General features: G+C 37.5%; 1 protein-coding gene and 1 long non-coding RNA gene across 3 annotated transcripts; one reads left to right on the forward strand and one right to left on the reverse strand.

Moving 5' to 3' along the window:
* The first annotated feature begins 105 nt into the window (after positions 1-105).
* LOC122157637 lies at positions 106-16,927 on the forward strand. 2 transcript variants are annotated; one of them, XR_006167983.1, is made up of 3 exons: positions 106-2,815; positions 4,431-11,602; positions 16,439-16,927. It is a non-coding gene; the product is annotated as an uncharacterized LOC122157637 (long non-coding RNA). The 2 variants fall into 2 exon arrangements; XR_006167984.1 differs by lacking the exon at positions 16,439-16,927 and adding an exon at positions 12,436-13,405.
* LOC122157635 (vitamin D 25-hydroxylase) lies at positions 8,969-18,238 on the reverse strand. Its single transcript, XM_042813545.1, is given in 8 exon segments — positions 8,969-9,682; positions 10,329-10,658; positions 12,771-13,403; positions 15,036-15,177; positions 17,581-17,851; positions 17,853-17,938; positions 17,941-18,208; positions 18,210-18,238. Coding segments are annotated over 8 exon segments (1,935 nt in total). The 3' UTR covers positions 8,969-9,506.
* Between the last annotated feature and the right edge of the window lie 226 nt (positions 18,239-18,464).

The following is an 18,464-nucleotide window of genomic DNA, read 5'->3' on the forward strand; positions in this document are numbered from 1 at the left end:
AAGATAATCTTGTCTTAATTATTTTGTGCTGTTTCGCACAATCTAATATATCTGTTCTGCATTTGGCCAGAGAAAGTTTTTTTCCCCCCCCCCCCCCCCCACTAATCAGCTGTTTGTGCATTTACTTTCAAAGACTACTGAGGTGTGCTTTTTGTTTTACCTTATCAGTGCCAAATTCCCCTTTGCTGCCATTATTACTATCAGTTTTTTGAGCTTAATTTTTCTTATTTTATATTCTTATTTTTTATTCCTTTTATTTATTTATTTTGTTCACTTAGTTGTGAATGTGTTCAAAATCATCTTAGAATGTCTGTTGTTTATACATATGTAATATGTGGCTTACTGTTTTCCTAGGAGCTAATATCATCAAAGGTTGCTTCAAGGCATGTTTGCAGAAGTGGAGGTAACTTCAACTGAAGTGCTGTAATCTTTCAAAAATATTGATGGAGAGTTATTTGAATGTTGTTTGAGCTCTTGTCAGCAACACATATCCTTATGAAGCAGGTCACGCTCGTTGTGGTGACAGATTACCGGGAAGTTACAACTAATTTCGATCTGTGATCACACTTCTATTCCACATTTACCAGGGTATGCTAAGGAGCGCAGAGGAGCACACAGAACAACTTCAGAATATTTGCTAAAGCAACACGCACTTCTTGTTTGGTCAAAAGTAGGCTAAATTAGCTTACGCTCATTGCTACAGTAGATATCCTTATTTCTGATATTTTCAGTTTTAAGTAAAGCCTTTACAGCACCTTTCCTGTCAAAATAGCCACCATCTCCTCATTGCCCTCTTATACAACGTAGGTTAGATTACTTGCTCCCATGCATGCAGTACATACAGAACTGCACTATGAAGTTTCCTGTAAGAAGCCAAATTCCCTCTATATCTCTGGAGAGCTCTGGATGTCATGGCGGTACTAAACAGCCAAGAACAACTACTTGCTTCCTCTTCCTTTGGCAAAGTCAGGTGGTGAGTTGAAGACTCAAAATGGAAGGACTGGTGTAACATTACTTCAGGTGAGTTCAAGTTTACAGTATTTGAGTAAGATCTTATTAGCTAGATAGTTAAAACCATTTTTTACTCTGTATGTCTTCCATTCAAGTTGCTAATAAGAGGGTTCTGCTAGAGGAGAGAAATTCTTCACTCTGCTTTCAAACCACCCTTTTCAAGTGAATGGAGTGCATTCTCATGGACATTGAGACCGCCTGTCAAACACAACCAGTGGCAGGTGAATCACCACAAAGAATTAGATTTTAGGAGCTCACTTGTATCTATAGTGTGCTCTCCTGGGCACTTGTAGTTGAGGCCTTGCTTCTGATTCTTCCAGAATATACAAATAATTTGAAGTAATACAGCCTGAAACTAATAAGGCAGAACTTTCCCTTTTATCTGGAACCTTTTCAGAAGATGTGAGAGGTGCAGATTTGAAGTGTCTTATGCTTGTAATCGTGAGATCAAGAATCCCAGACTGATACTAGACTAACAGTAGAATACAATCATCATAGGTAATGAATACTAGGAAATAAAAAGTAGGTATGTCATAAATAATTTTATATGCTTGCAAAAGATATTTACTTATACAAAAGAGGGACTTAAATTTTATCATTTCAAGCCAGCTCACTGTCTTTTAAAGAACATGGAAACATGACTAATACTTTTATTTGTTTAATACAATACTTTAATGGTTTAGTAGTGATGAAAATTAAGTCATACTGCTATTAACAGTGCAGCTATTATAAATGAAGTAGCTATGCAAGTTTAAGAAAATTGATTTTTTTATGGCTTATAAATGTTAGCATGGTTAAAAAACATGGAGAAAATAAATGAGAAGTTGACTAAAAGATATAACAAGTATGATCAAGGCAGTGTTCTTTCTCAAGCTTTCCTCAGAATTGTGTTTCTGAACAATTACCTTTCTCACTTCTGAGTAAATGCAAATGAGGTGATCAATTCTTTCATTTTTGCAATGAAGAATTTTCCTTCTGATATCTCCAGAATTAAGCCTTCAACTTGCTATAATAATCATACTGTGACTTCTCAGAGATGGTGATAGCAAAAGAACACATCTGTTAACTGGTCTTAATTGATCTATCTGATCTTAGTTTAATGGCATCACGAGCAATTAGTATTCTGTCTTCTGCTTAATGATAAAGAATAATGACTAATATTCCTGAAGTAACAAGATGGAAAGCTAATGAACTAAACCACTGCAGGATAAACATTTCAGTTGGCAGTGATGCTGCTGGCATAGTGTGCGTACTCCAACATCCTTATGAATCCAGCAGATATACAACTCCTAACTCAAGACATATATGTATATATACACATTAGTCTTAACAATTAAGACAGATTGCTCAGTTTTATTGTCCATTTTTACTCTTCTCTGAGATACTTCTGGCTCAGACTTGAAAGAATAGTTCTGGTTAGTCTCCCTTCCGTTATCTTTAATATTCTAAAACAACAGAGTAAAAAGCAATTGCTCGTTTTGCTAATAATAGCATTAAGCTAAAGAAAATGGTTTCAGTAAAGTAAGGCTGCTTTTCTTTGGCACAACAATGGAAATGTCTGTCCAGAAACTGCCAGACTTAAAATGCTATGTTGTGATTCATTCAGGGTACTGAATAATGGATGTTTAATGCACCTAAGGGATTGACACACAGTTCTACGTGATACAGCAGACACCCCTTAAAAAGTGCACTACACAGTCAAATGGTTTTGACTGGAAGGCTTCTTCTGGAACCTGTACGCTGTGAATCATCTTTTAGTTTCTGCACTGCAAGAAATCACAGATGTTAGCAACTGGTGTCTATGGTAGGTTCTAATGCACAGGCTGTATTACCTGGCAGAATATTAACATCAATACCAAGGAAACTAAAAGGCCTATGCAGAGCAGAAGCTTTCTATCATGTGGTTTGTCTGTGAGTTTTCAGAAAAATAGAAACAAATGCCTTAACAATAACCAATGGAGTCTTTAAGTAATGATGAGATAGCATAGTGTTTCAGATGATTCTTATCATTCACCTTGTGATTTGTCCATGTTCTAAATATTTTGCCAAAAAACAGGTGATGATTCACTTCTGACTCATTGCTACTGATCAGCAAACCCATTGCACCTTGGATGAGATCAAAGTTTTTCCATTTTCCTTGTGTATAAAACAAAGACTAATGCTTGGCTTAAAGCTATTATACAAAAAGTTCAAAGACTTGATATTGCTTATTGGAAGTTAGGCATGAAATCTTTCTCTTATGCATGGTCATTCAAATAGGCTTTCTTGTTGATTGATCTCTGTGGTATTGCTAATTTATCTGATGCATATTTTAACTAAGCTTCCTCTCAGTCATAGAAGTGAATGAAGAAGCGTTTGAAAATGAATTTGTAATCGTTTTGTTCTATTCAGTGTAAGTAAACAGCAATATACTGTTTCTAACTTCGGATGCCACACTGCAGGAAAAGTGTCTGTCCGTTAGATAGATTATTGCTTTCCTATACAAATCAGCAAAATAATCAGAATAATCTTTTCAGTGTTCATAATGCTTAAGACAATAATTGTCTGAGGATTGAGAAAGTTGTGACTCACTGAACGAGATTATCTTTAGAGTAGGAAGGAAGTTTTATGAAGTCTGACAAACAGTGCTGAGAAAATACATTGCTGGGTGAGATGAATGAACTGCATAACTTACTGACCTCCTTTCTGGATCTGTATTTTAAGTATTAGCATTAGAGATGGGATGTCATGTGTATCATTTTAAATATCTGTAAGAAAATGTACAAATGATAGAAAAAAATCTGAAAGCTTTTCATTTACTGAGCGTTTAAGTAGTAATGCATCTCACATTAGGAACGTTTTATTTGCTGAGTGAGAAATTTGGAATCCCTTGGAGGAGAAGGAGTGGATCTCCAATAAATGTTTGGAGCACAGCTGAAGTTAAGATTCTGTGTACTTGTTGCATGAATAAATGGAAAGACAGTAGCCAAATGTTTAAAATAAATAATCCAAGCTTTGATTGCTAAAACTTACTACATTTTAGATATTTATTATGCTATATGGTTCCATGGAGCTTAAGAAAGTGCACAGTGAGGGCACTGTAACATTTTTTTAAGATAATGCAATTTATATACTTACAAAGAAAATGAACGTTAGCAAGAGGGGATTTTTAAATAAAGTTTAACTTTAGCACTGAGGTTTTTTGCAGTCAACAAGGAATCGTTCTTATTCTTTTCAAATACATAGTGATCTTTTCTAGCATGAAGAACTCAGCTATTTTGTAGGCTGTAACAGTCATCTGTGATGCAGTAAATGCTTTGTTGAGATTTGTTGCATTTCTATTATATATTTTAATATATATATTATATATTTATATATTATATATATATAGAAATATATTTCTATTCTATAATATGCTATTGTGACAATTCTGACTGTAGGTTACTTGAGAGAGAAACAGTATGGCTTTATGTAATGTAAAATACGTTGAGACTTGATGTGAAGATGCCTTCAAGGAACTTTGAAGATCAGTTTCTCTGGTCCCATGAAGAACAATTAAATGAACTTCCTTACCTATAAAGGCGCAAGAAAGCTCATAGGTATCTGGCTTTTTTCCTGGAAAAATTAGACCTATCAGTAATGCTATGGTTCTTGCTCACTACCGGCACTATTATTTTAACAGAGTTTATTGTGCAAGCTAAAGACAACCAGAGAGCATTTGGACTGCTTAATCTTGGGTGCATTTAGAGAGAATTAAAGTAACTAAAATTCTTTAAGGTGTTTTATCCACAGCCATTTTTCTACTTAATCTGCATTCCTTGCTTGCTGAAATTCCATCTGTGTTGCCCATCCTGTGAGGGATCTGAACAATGACTGACATCACGCATTCCCTCACTTTAGTGGGAGCATAATACAAATGCATGGCATTTAAGTATATATAATGTACTTTCTTTTTGTGCTTTTGATAAGTCAGTTTATACAAATTAAAAATATTTCCTTTAAGGATTTTTGTACTAGCCTAGACAAGCAAATCAGGAGGTGAAAACAGCAAAGGAAAAAGTGTATTCTGTTTTCTGTTACATTACTATAGGCTGTTATAAATAACATGTAAAGTTTTGGGCAAGCAGCCATCTGCTGCAGTAATAGTAAGCTATTGGATTAGATTGTACATTCCTGATTTGCTCCATTATTTTAATGGATTTAATCTATTTGGAATGTTACTTATTCAGGAGAATGTAGCAAACATAATGTCCCTTGAATTCTGGCAGACTTCCTAAGAAATGACCACTCTGAGTATGGGTTCTGCCTAATTCTAATCACATTGACATCGAGATAGTTGACAGTCTTCAGAAATATCTAAGGGGATAATCTAGAAATGGAAGAATCTGCTGATCCTCAAATTGTATGAAGGACAGAATAAGGCAAAATGTTTCCAGAGCGGAAGTTTAATTTGATCTTGATTAAACAAAGGCCTTATGTAATACCAGATACCAAAATAAGGCCCAATACTAAAACCTCAGGCATTCAGCTGCTAGGAAAATCCATGTCTGTACCTTCACAGACCAATTTATACTGAGAATTTACCCTCTCAAGCTTGTATTTAATAGTCCATTGCACCTGGCTCTATTCTCTTGTTTTCATTTTCAATCTGTCTTACCCAAAGATAACTTCTGATCTGGCACTCAAACAATTATGATTATTTTTCTATTTATCCTTAGTCCTTCTGTTTTCCAATTCAGTGCATTTCTGCAAATTTTTCATAATATTATTCCCTCCCTTTTTCCTAGATGACTTGATGATCTTACTGTTGTTTTTCTGAACTTGTTACTTTTCCAAGTGAACGTGCTGTCTTAATAATCTCCCTCATCTACTCACTAGTATTTGTGCTAGTACAAACCTTTAGGCTAAAAATATGCACGTGAATGGCATACTTTCACTCTGCAGACAACCACAGATCGAATTGTATAGTACAATTGCACACCAAATCAAGACAAAGCTTACTTGCTATGTCAGCTCAAGCCACTTGAATTCTTAAATAGCTACCAGAGATTTGGAATTGAGAGAGAAAAGTACATATTTTAAAAGTGATGATTGAGATTGCTGTGGGGGAATACTGTGACCTTACGTCACAGTGCATGCTACATGCAATGCAAATTAGAAGCAGAGCATGAGAGAAATACCTATTAGTTGATTTTAAAATTCCTTAATGATCCTGGGTAACTAATCTCACTATCAGTTACATACCTGATTCCTCATCTACAGCAGTTTCAAGATACTCATGTGGTTCCTAGTTTAAAGAGATTTCAGCTTGGCTGCTATTGTTCTTTTCTACTAACTGAAGAGACCAGCTTTTTGTTCTCTGTAGAGACAGCTGTAGATTGTAATCAAGCCATTTAAATTAAATTTTGTAAACAAAGTGAATGAATTGCCTTGGATGTGTGATCAGCCTGTATGTCCTTCAGTATATTTCTGTGATGTACATTCTGGAAACAGGCTTGAGTCTCCAACTTAACAAAACTAACAGCGCCAGTGTACAACCAAGTCTGGAACAATAAATTATGTTGGCAGGAAAGCACATTAGCTTGGACATAGTTCTGCCCTGATATGATCATATAATACATGCTCAGTTCATAAATCAGTAGAAGTAGATTGCAGCAAGCCAGAATACATGGCATAAACATATTCTTAGTTACTCTTATAGCTCTATAGAAACACAACCAAATTTTAAATGCTCCCGTAGTTATAGACAACATATCAGGACACAGTATTCAAGGAATGCTTGTGCCAGCAACAAATACACATGTCATTTCTGTATATTCATTCAGTATTCTGTCACATAAGATCTTTTGGCTGCAGAGTTAAAGCTTGTGTTTAACAATTCACCATGAATCCCAACTACTTTTAAGAATTACAGCTTTTCAGAAAGGATTTCCTTCATCCTTTTCCTGTATTCTGTGTCACTAGCTCATAGAGATATGAATTTATACTTGGATACATCCAAAAAGTCCAAAGTCTGAAAGGGAAGACCTTCTACTGGTATTGGATCTGACTAATAAAAACATACACCTGTAAGGTAGAGAGATTGTAGTGTGCATATATGAAAGGAATGTAAATCCATTGAATTTTTTTCGTGATTACAGATTTAAAAAAAAAAATGTCAGCAGGAAATTCTAAACATAAATCCATTGACTAGTGTTCATGACAAATCAATCTTAATAAGATAGAGGAATACCAGATAACTGGAAAAAACGATTATGTCCATATTTCAAATGGTTAAATTGAATCTTTGGATTAAGTCAGATTTCTGAAGAAAAATAATGAAGAAGCTGGCAAGAAATGAAATATATATATAAGTGATCTAGGCATTCATTTACAGAAAAGGTAGTTTGTCAGAAGTATTTGATTGTTCAAATGGGACTGCAAATTGGCAGATAGCAGTAAAAATTTGGACTGATATTTTAAGACTTTCTATGAGGTATTTTGATTTGGAAATCAGAATAACACATAATCAATACAGTTCTCATTAAACAGAGTTATTTCTAAAAATAAGGGAATCAATTGCCAGTTGTTTTTTGAGAGTAATACCACGAGAACTAGTCCTTGATATTTTTAATCAATTAAGATTTATTTGAAACATGTTTTAACTAAATAATGTTGGGGAGTTCTTGTTACTCAGATGGCAAACCTGCATAACTAAAATCTGACGAAGAGTACAAGTGGGGATATGGGAAGACTTATCATTAGTCTAGAAATGTATCTGAAAACTCTTCTGTTCTGTTCCTTCATACTGAAAAGACCTAAATTTGGTAGATTTGACAGTTTTTGCACAAACATTTCACAAGCACCCAGCAGCTACTTGTGCTGACAAAAAAAAGCCTCAGTCTGGACAGTGCTGAGAAGCTCAGCAGCTTTCTCTTCTGTACTCATTCTATATGCAAGAATCTTACAAACAGATTATTTGCAGCTTTCATGGTGTGACAAATACACAGAAATAAGGTTTATAACCATCCTTTCCTTTTGAAATCTCAAATCTCTACAGAAAGGTAGTTTAGCAAGAAGAGTTGCTACTCTTCCCTTTTCAGAGCACCAGCGACACGCTTTTGAGATGTTCTCTGTTGGACACATGGGTCTCATCTCATCCTTAGACATGTAAGTAATTTAATTTGGATCTGCTGCATCTTAAGTCCATAGTAGTCTATGTAAGTGGACTGATACTAGCTGTATTTGATACTTTTCAGTTGTTATTTCAAAAGAAGGGAAGTATTTCTGCTCAGTATGAACTGAAAACCTCAGGTGATAAGAAAAATGTCAAATTTCTGCCTTTGAACTTTCCTGCAGCTCCAGTCAAAGCAACAGGTGTGGAAACAGCGAGACTCAATATTAAGCCTTGTTTGTAAATAGCTGTTCCCTCAGCACGTGTGCTTTTCTGAACTCTATTTTGAAGTCCCACTACTACCCACACAGAGTTGTGCACTCACTGTATTTGGAGCACTGCGTTCTCCTGTAGGCCTTGCGTGCATAATTCACATTCTACCAATAATCATAATGCAGTAGCTGTCAAGCAGGATCAAAAATGGGGTTACCAGAAGTCAATTAGCTTTTATGATTAAAATCCAGTTAAAAATTTGTTTCTCCCTATCCTACTCTCTCCTTCCTTCCAACAAAGTCTCTTCTCCTGCCACTCATGAGCAGACTCTTAGTGTAGCTGCACTTGACTTTTGTAACACAAACATTTTTTTTAGACTACTGAGGCAGAGCTTAATTGTTATGTAATGCTTTGTGTTGGGAGGAAATGGAGGATGTGTCTGGAAATGCAATTAACAAGCAAAGTGCATTTCTGTAATTGTCAGGAGCATGGGAATAATGGAACACGTTGCGTATGTTACTGAACAAAAAGCAAGCCATAAAATACATCAAAAATGAATCATACAGTTATCTGACTTACTAGAAAATAAAGACCGTATAGGAATACTGGGAATGATGAAGGAAGGATTGAAATGCTTTAATTATAGACTTGTTTGTCGAGGTCACAAATTATGATTTCTCAGTTACAGAAATTTAAATATACCTTTAAAATCATTTTAGCTGTATGAATTTAATAGAGAATCATATATTCCAGTTTTGCTTGAATAAGGATATACAGGATTTCTAGAGATAAATCTGAGTATAAAAATTTAAGCCATATTCTTTATGTCATAAAAATACTCTCTCAAAGTAAAATAGCTTGCTAAGAAAATAAAAGCTGAATCAGATGTTAGATTCAAAACAAATTGATGGAGTGGAAATGTCACCCTTAAACACAGGATTTTTTTTATATTTTTGGTAGAGAGTGTTTTTTTGTCTGCTTTGTGAAAACTAAGTAAAAAGAAACCATGCACTTGTGCATAAATAACCATAGTTTAAGTCATTAACATTTCTGTTCTTCCAATTTGAATACATTTAGAAATAAAATCCAAGTGACTCCTTGACAGCAGCTTGGACCATTTTCCTCCACCTGACAGTCTAAACACCTCTCTTCATCGTCTTTCTGCACAAATGAGGTATGGCTGTGGTTGCAATGTCATGCCTAATCTTGGTTTGAGATCTGGAATCGCACCATGAGGAAAACACAGGTGAAATCGTTGCAGTAACGAAGTGAAAAACAGAAACAGTTCCATTCGAGCTAGCTGTTCTCCAAGACAATGTCTTCTTCCTGGATTAGAAAAAAAGTTTTTGAAAAGACTTGTAAAATTATTTACATTACATTTTCACTTTAGTGAGCAAGAAATTGTGGTTTCATAAAACAGATGGATTACAAACTCTAGAAGTTTTAAAATCAAATGAGTACAGAGGAACAAGACAAGCAATAAAGATAGAATTCATCACATCTACCTTAGGCCATTTAGAAGTTGTGCATCTAGTCCAAGAAAACTGTGTTACGACTCCCTGAATATTTTCTTGGAACATAATGTAGTGCCATAAGCTGACCTCCTTGGGAAAAATACCTGCAATTTCTGGTGCTGAACAGAGTGCTGAAATTTGAAAACTAGCTCTGCATATCACCTGCTTGCAACAAGTTTAGCAGCAAATGACTATGCACGTTAATTCTGAAACAAATAGCACTTGGTTTGTATAATTTGTATAGTAGTTGTCAGTTTGTATAAGTTGTATAATAGTTTATTTTTATATAGCATTATCCTAAAATGTGCTATGCCCAGAAAAGAACATATCTTTAAAATAGCTGTTTCATCAGAACCATGGATTTAAATCATGCTGTTCATTTCTGATTTATTGTCATCACTTTTGTGTTGTATGTTCCTAGATTTATGCGAAGGAACAGTGGAAGGAATCGTTTTTACCTAATGAAAAAGGAATAAATGCATCTTTCTTGACAAACTGTCCACTGCTGTCCAAAAATCTCTCAGGAAAAAACACTTCTGGGTTGTTCCAGTATTTTTCATCAAAATGTACAGAGTAGAGGTTTGTAATAACTGTAGTGCCTTCAGGAATAGAGTAACCACGTACAACAGTATCTTTGGAGGTTGCGTGAAAAATACCTAGTGGAACTATGTTACAGAATCTTAGGACTTCGTGGAGAACAGCCTCAGTGTATGGCATTTTACATTTCTCTTCCCAAGCAGGCATTTTGTTTGGGCCGATGACTAAATCGATCTCTTTTTGAACATGTCCTGTTAGGAAAAGGAATAAGTGAAAAATCCTTTATATTTTATAGCTTGAAAATATACTTGTAAAAGATATTGAAACATGACATATCATACCAAAAATATAGTAGCTTATACGTTTTTAAGGTTAGACCTTCGTCTTCCTCTTGCTAGTAGGAATTCTTGTAAGCATATATAACAGTAATCTTTGTTTCAAGATTAACTATTAACAGTAAAATCATACTTTAATATATTCTTTTGTTCTCAAGTTTACTTCTGTTTCATCAAAGTGAAGGGAACAAGCATGAGACTGCAAAGATAATGCACTTTAAATACCTGAGTGGACACAGGTAACACTGATATTATCTACTTGCAATGGTGCTTGTCTAATACTGCTGAGTCTTTGAAATTGACTAAGTGTCAAATCATTCACTCTTAAACTGAAAATAATTCTCACTGTAATGTATCAGATAAAAAGAACTGCAGTAGCAAGATGCTGAATGTAACTGAAAAGAAAAAAATTCAATCCTCATTTTTTTAGCTATTTTTAAAATTAGGTTCATAGGAATAAGATCACTCTTCAGAAAAATCTCAAAGGCATTTGGACCTCCTCTTTTTTTTTTTTTTTCCTCATAAGCTTTCTTTGTTGAAACACAACCCCCTAATTAATTAAAACAAATTTGCATTTTTACATTTCATGTACAAATAATGAAAATCTGAATAGCAACAGGAAAATTCTACCAAGAATCACCAGGTTCTTCAATCTGATGTGACAGTATTTCGTATCAATATAAAGAGATGGGAAACGGCTTAGTGAAAGCACATCCTGTAATGTAGTGATTTATTGGCATGTATTGTCAAAAAAAAAAAAGTAACATCAATTTTTATTTTTATCTAGATGAACTGATATTGAATTCTGATCCAGGAATGTATTGTACTGTACAGTATCTAAGATCAGAAGATTATTTTAGGTGAGTGGATTTCTACAAAACTGGCCAGTGTACAGGAGAAGAGAGAATGTTTTTCTTGATCTCTATTGAATAACAAGATCTTGGTCAGAGCTCAGGGAGTTAGGATGTTTTAGTCTTTTTGACTACTTGTGGCACTTAAAATACCTCTTTTCAACACAAATACGTATCCTAAAACTTAAGTACCTATAATCATATTCTATCATTTTTAATTTTTTTTGGTAGACTTTCTGATTGCACTACTATCAAGCACGATGACAAATCAACAGAACGCAGAAACATAAAAGCAGTATATAATTATTTTAGAACTGTCTGTTTTAAATCATCTGAAATATGCTGACTGCTTAAAAATAACAACCTCACTTTTATGCTTCCACAAAAGAAGTATTCATTTTGTACTCAGTGAAGCCTACGTATTTCTCCTTAGTTAAACATCCATTACCACAAAAATAAAACAGAACTTTTCATATATAAAGAGATCTGATTTCTAGATAGAACTGGAGAGCCTTACAGACATGGGTAGTGTTGTTATCCCTAAACTAAAAGAATGTTCCAATTGATGTTAGAGCAGTATTATTTGGTCAAAGTATATTTACAAATTTGAGTCATCCACACTGCTTTTTCTCCAAACCATGAAAGATTCTATTTGAAGTAAGTGCTGCTAATTTTAATAGGAGAAATAAATCAGTAGGCAATGAAACAAGATGACTAGTTACCTCTGAAATCCAAATTTCTGCCCAGTGTCCGGGCTGATATTCAAACATCTAGTGCTGCCTTACTTCCCGATAGCTGTAACCTTATCTTCTTGTTTTTAAATGTTTTTTTCTTTCTTCCAGAAATATAAATAACTATAATCTATTTTGAATTGAGGTGCTTAAGGAAAATCGAAATTGCAAGTAAGATACCCCAAATACTTTTGCTGATGTTTTTACATTTTGTTATCATTTCTTCCTTAATTGCATGTATTTATTTTAACATATAGATTTAGTGCATCTACGAACCAATATTAAGCAATGCAATGCAGAATGTAAATATATTAGATGAAAAAAATCAAATCTCCATAATAAGCTGTAAAACAATTTAATAACATGCTAGAATGTTATTATCATACTTCATTTTATAATTTGCAATGGGAAGGTGTATCAGTTCCTCAAAATGTCAAAGTTCTTACCTTGAATGTTTGGATAAAGAGCCATAAATAACACCGCCCATCTCAAAACATTTGTTGTGGTTTCTGTCCCAGCTATGATGAGTTCTCCAACAGAGAAAATTAAGTTTTCTCTTGAATATGTAGATTCTGGATCACTTCTGTTGCAATCCATCTCATCTAAATATGCATCTATAAAATGCCGAGGTGACTGAGGTTTCCTATTTTCAGAGACTCGTTCTATAAGCTTATGAAGAAAGTCATAGACTTCTGCTGCATTTTTAAACAGCTGCTGGTGTTTCCCAAATGGCAAGATGCCGATCCAAGGAAAAGCATTATACAAAAATACAGAGGCACTAGCAGCTAATTCAACATTTTCACTGAAAATCTCGATCATGTGCTGAAATTCAGTATCTTCATACGTAAAACGTTCTCCAAAAATAATCAAATTAGTAATGTTTGAAACGGCATTTGTTATCAAGTGCTTCAGATCAAATGGTCTGCCTTTGTAGGTATCAATGGCATCAAGGAAAAACACAGATTCTTCTGAAATTTTGTGTTCAAAGGACCTTTGACCGTATCCAAAAGTTCGAAAGGTATTTACAGCTAGTTTGCGATGTTCTGTCCATCCTCTGCCATATTTACTGTTCAGTAAGCCTGAAAAAAATGTTTTGACACAGCATTTTATGCAATGCTTTTTTTTTTTCCTCAACGAGGCAATAAAACTATTTAACCATTCAGTCCACTCTAAAAGTATATTACTGCTAGTAGAATAAGCAATTAGAAGATTGCCTAAACAACCCCTCTGCCTCGAAGCTGAATTAGATACACCTGTGCTACTACAGGCAAGCAGACTTCATACCCTTATGTAAAAGCACGTCAGATCTATCTGGAAACATTTTGCATTTATGGAAAACTGGGACTAAGAGCAATTGCTATGAGTTATTTCCACTATAACGTCAGCAGGTACACCAAGAGGATTTTGCTATCAAAAAGCAAGCCTCCTGAGTCATAAGACATATACTAACATGTATTAATGCCCGCATTTTCCTTTTTCACTGAAGTTTTAACTTAGCTTTTACTAAAAGTAATATATCCTATAAACAAAAGTTGAGGTGAAGTCTGTCTATAACTAATTTTAAATAAGATCTTTTAAGATTAGATTCAAAGAATTCAAATACTAAGTAATCTCTCAGTATTTGTCTCCATCAGATTTATAAAAGTCATCTACTTCTCAGCATCTATGGGAGATAAAGTGCCGTTAGGATCCGGGGCTGCCAGTCTAGGTTAAAAATAATTATGTTAATAACCACTCTAAAAGAAAACCCTGAGTATAGGAAAGAACAAGGTGCAATTTTTAATGATGTGGCTGAAATCTGTACAATACAAGGTAAAAGAGCTGGTGCAAAACAGACGTTACAAAGCCAGGCATAAAAGGCAGAAAACAAAGAAACAGAATGGAAACACCAGAAGAAATACTGACATTTAAACTCAGAAATTAAATTTGAGGTGCAGCTCTTAAAGTCATCAAAATTTCTGAAGTTCCTCATACACCTGTATCTGAATGTTCAAGGCCAATTTAATACAGATCTTCCCACTAACAAGGCCACAGAAATTATATTTGCCAACTCAAAAAGACCAAATCTGCAAGTAAGGCAAAATGAGTTGCAAGAAAATAGAATCACAGAATCACAGAATGGCTTGGGTTGAAAAGGACCACAATGATCATCCAGTTCCAACCCCCTGCTATGTGCAGGGTCGCCAACCAGCAGACCAGGCTGCCCAGAGCCACATCCAGCCTGGCCTTGACTGCCTCCAGGGATGGGGCATCCACAGCCTCCTTGGGCAGCCTGTTCCAGTGCGTCACCGCCCTCTGAGTGAAAAATATGTTTCTCAGAGTTCATGCTAAACAACTGGAAGAGTTACAGTAATAGATAAGTATAGCTATTTCAGAAGACTCTTGCACTGCTCATAGCTAAAAGCTAAGAGATGCTTCAAAGCTAATTTGATTCCCAGAAACAAAGAAAATAGCTTTCCAACTGACATTAATTGACTGAGGAGGGTAGAGCATAGTGATAAAAAAATAAATAAATAAATTACATGTATCTTGCTGTGGAATTTAGCTCAGGAATGACAGTCTTTTCTAGATATCTTTAAAGAAGCATCGAGTATTTCATGATAAGAGATAAGGTAGAGAAAACAACTAGAGCAAATGTTGCATGCGATCATACAGCCTAGTAAAATCTTATGGACAAAAATGCATTTCTGTTTGAAGACACTAGCACTTACCTCCCATGTTTGTCAGCTTCTTAAACAAAGGAAGAGGTGGCCTGTCTGCAAAAATTTCGCTTTGGTGGACAAGGCATTCTTTCACTGCATCATAGCCATTCAGCACAATAGCAGATATACCTCCCAGATCAAGACTGAAAATCTTGAGGGAAAAAAAAGAGATTATAAAATGCTGTTACAACCAAATCTTACAAAGAAATAATGAAAACAAGCAAATATAGCTAATGAAAAAGTGACGCATCACTAAACCTCAATGCAAAATATGGATTTCATAAATACAGCAATAAACTTCAATGGGCGTACAAGAAACAGGAGTGTTTTCAAGTACTGACACAATTGTGGCATCACAGAGTTTGTTGTGAGCTAAATTAATCTCTGTCAAATGGTACAGTAAGTTAGCCTGTGCTACATGCTGCTTTGCAGTGCACCCTGTGGGACCAAACCACCGAAGTAAGGATTGGGAGCACTTTCATACAGTCATTAAAAAGAAAAAAAAAAGAGAGAACCTGTGCATATTTCAGAAAAAAAAAAAGTTTTTTCTCCAAATGCAAGTGGATGAAAGGTACATTATTTATAGAAGAACTAAAGTCCTTGTATTATATACTTTCATATTGAAACAAGGAAAGGGGGAAGTTTCGCTGCTATCTGTTGCTCCTTTCTTCCGTAGTATAAAAGAATCCAGTAGATGAATCTGGTTAAGGGCATTGTGATCGAAGCTACGAGTTCTTCTGACCAAATCTTCCATCACTTAGTGATGGCAGACATAGAAGTGGTGTCAGTGCTGGAAGACAGCCAAGCTCCTCCTAGTCCTTCCTCTCCCTGAAACCAGGCACCAGCTTACTTTGCACAGACTCCCAAAGACCCATCAGAAGACAGATATGATGGGCAACAAATGAGAGCATAGCCCAACTAGTCCCATCTCCTGTTTCCAGAAGTGCTCAGCATCTAGAAGTGCATCTTTGGAGAAAGATGCAATACACCCTGCAGAAGGCACATACAGGATAAACACAATGAAAATCTTCTCCTAAGCTTAATAAAATAAAAATGAGGCTACATTCTCAAGCCTGAAATTCTATATTCCTTTTCACACTTTTGTTGGCGTATTAAATCTGGTATTTTTCACCTACACAAATCTTCATTTTTTCTTCATTGCAGCATTGCTGACCATCGCTGTATGAAGAAGTAATGGGCAGTAGTTTAGTTACTCATTCTATGAAGTCTTTTTCCTTTTAGCAAATGCAAATTTTTCACTGTTGCAATTGCTCTTTTTTACATGATGAGAAGAAAGTACCGCTATACCTCTTGGAAGCATTTATTTTTGTATACTTCAATTATAGCCTGTTTATCATTCTTTGTATGTTGTGAAACACTTTTTAAAAGATCATTTCCTTGATCTCCTCTAGAGCTCCCAATATCCTGGTCTGCCTCCTGATCTACCCCAAATTCTGCAGAATCTTTGATGACAGCAGGTGAAGAGAACTGCAGTCAGCATTCAGGCAAGTATAAAGCTTAATTTTTGGATGATACTTTTGCCTTCCTATTTCCATTCAGTTCATCCCAGTATTTTCCTTGAAACACCTTTACTGCCAAAATAACAGGAAAGAGATGAAGAGATAACCCTACCCTTTCTGCCACTGAGCATGCTTTTCGTTCACACACTTTGCTTCTCGTTCATAAGACTATGACTGTTAAGTTTCTTCTGTAGCTTTCATAATGAAAAGCTTTACAAAAGGTTTTGAAAGACTTATGCACCATCACCAGTATTCTTTCACTGCCTTGTCCCTTTAAACCACTCTTAACAGTTTGAGGAAGTTAGTTGTCTAGGCAAGCCAGTGTTTGTTGGACTCAAAGCTCACTCTTTCCATCGCTTGAGAATCCCTCTAAGGAGAAGCCCGTAGGCGTTCCGGGATGGGGGGGGACGGGACGGGACGGGACGGGACGGGACGGGACGGGACGGGACGGGAAGAGGCGCACGGCTACACGTGCTGCATCTGCTCTGCCTGCCTTTCCGAGCCAGCACTGATAGCTTGGGCTTCGCTTTTTTTGAAGAGTGTAAGAATAGACTGCTTCCATGAAACGGGGTAATGAAAAGGAACAGCTGAGAAACAAGAAAACATGAAAAGGGGGGAAAAAAAAAAAAAAAAAAAAAAAAAAAAAAACCATCACAACATTCCTATATATGTATAAATGGACTGTCAGTAAGTACACTCCCATATCACTCTGAAGGCACTTTAATGCACAGTTCTTCCCGCGACAATGCCGCACTATGCCCGTGCCTGCCCTTTGCTTTCCTTTTGGCGAAGCCCCGCGAATGCAGGGCAGCCGGATGCTCGGCCACACCGCTGTCCCGAAGCGGAACACCGGCACGCACGGGAGCCGCTCTGTGCCCGGGGCCGGGCCGCCCGCAGCACGCGTCTCGCCCGACGCTCAGCGCCAGAGCTGCGGGGCCCCCGGCGCCGTCCCGCCCCTTTAGCGGCCAGGCCGTTCCGCCGCTCCGCCCGTCGCCTGCCCCGGCTCGGCGTCTGTGCCGGCTCCCGCCCGGTACCTGCCCGTGGATCTGGCTCTGGCGCCGCATGTAGACGTGCGGCTGCTCCGCGCCCAGGGAGTGGATGTTGCCGATGAGGGGCAGCCCCGCGGGGCCGGGAGGGAAGCCGGGCGGCCGCCGCTGCTTCAACAGCTGCCGAACTACCAGCGCGAACAGCAGCAGCAGCGGCGGTAGCGCCAGCAGCAGCCAAGGCCCGCCCCCCGCTGCCGCTGCCGCCGCCGCCTCCGCGTCCCCCGCCGCCGGCCCCATCGCGCCGCTTCCTCCCGGCCCCGGCTCGCTGCCCCGCGTTGGGCGCTGGCAGAGCCGCCCCGCGTAGACCGGCCCCCGGGAGCACCGCCCCTCGCGTCAGCGGGCCGGGCTGGCTGCGGGGCGGGACGGGGCTGCGCTGGTGGAGCGCTGAGAAGCTTTTGGCGCCCGAATGAAAATAGCTTTCTACGCCGACCTGGAAAAACAGGAAAAGCAGACATACGCGCTTTGGGGGCGTCTTTCCCGGAGCCTCCTCGGGTCTGGAACAACTGCAGACGGACAGCCCCGTCGCTTTTCCTTCCCTTCTCGCCCTCCCTTCTAGCCCCGATAAAGAGAATGTGCCCGTCCGACGGGGCTCCGCTGGTGGGAGATGGGCACCGTCGGCAGAAGCCTGATGTCTGCTGGAGGACATCTCTGCGTAACTCGTTATTGCCGCTGTTAGCGAGCAGGGTGGCACCTCGGCAAAGGGCTGCAGATACTGGACAAACACAGACTGCTTCCTGCCGAGCTAAGAATGCAGTCCCACAATGAAGAATAACATCCTGTTAAACGGTTCTTAAAAAACCTCACTCTGTTTCCGCTCATGTTGTTTTACTTTTCTATCACTGCTACCGTACGAGTAGATCTTAGCATACCAG

Source organism: Centrocercus urophasianus, unplaced genomic scaffold (assembly GCF_019232065.1).
Source record: "Centrocercus urophasianus isolate 14NV4802_14NV808 unplaced genomic scaffold, USGS_Curo_1.0 seq_14, whole genome shotgun sequence".
Taxonomy (NCBI): Eukaryota; Metazoa; Chordata; class Aves; order Galliformes; family Phasianidae; genus Centrocercus; species Centrocercus urophasianus.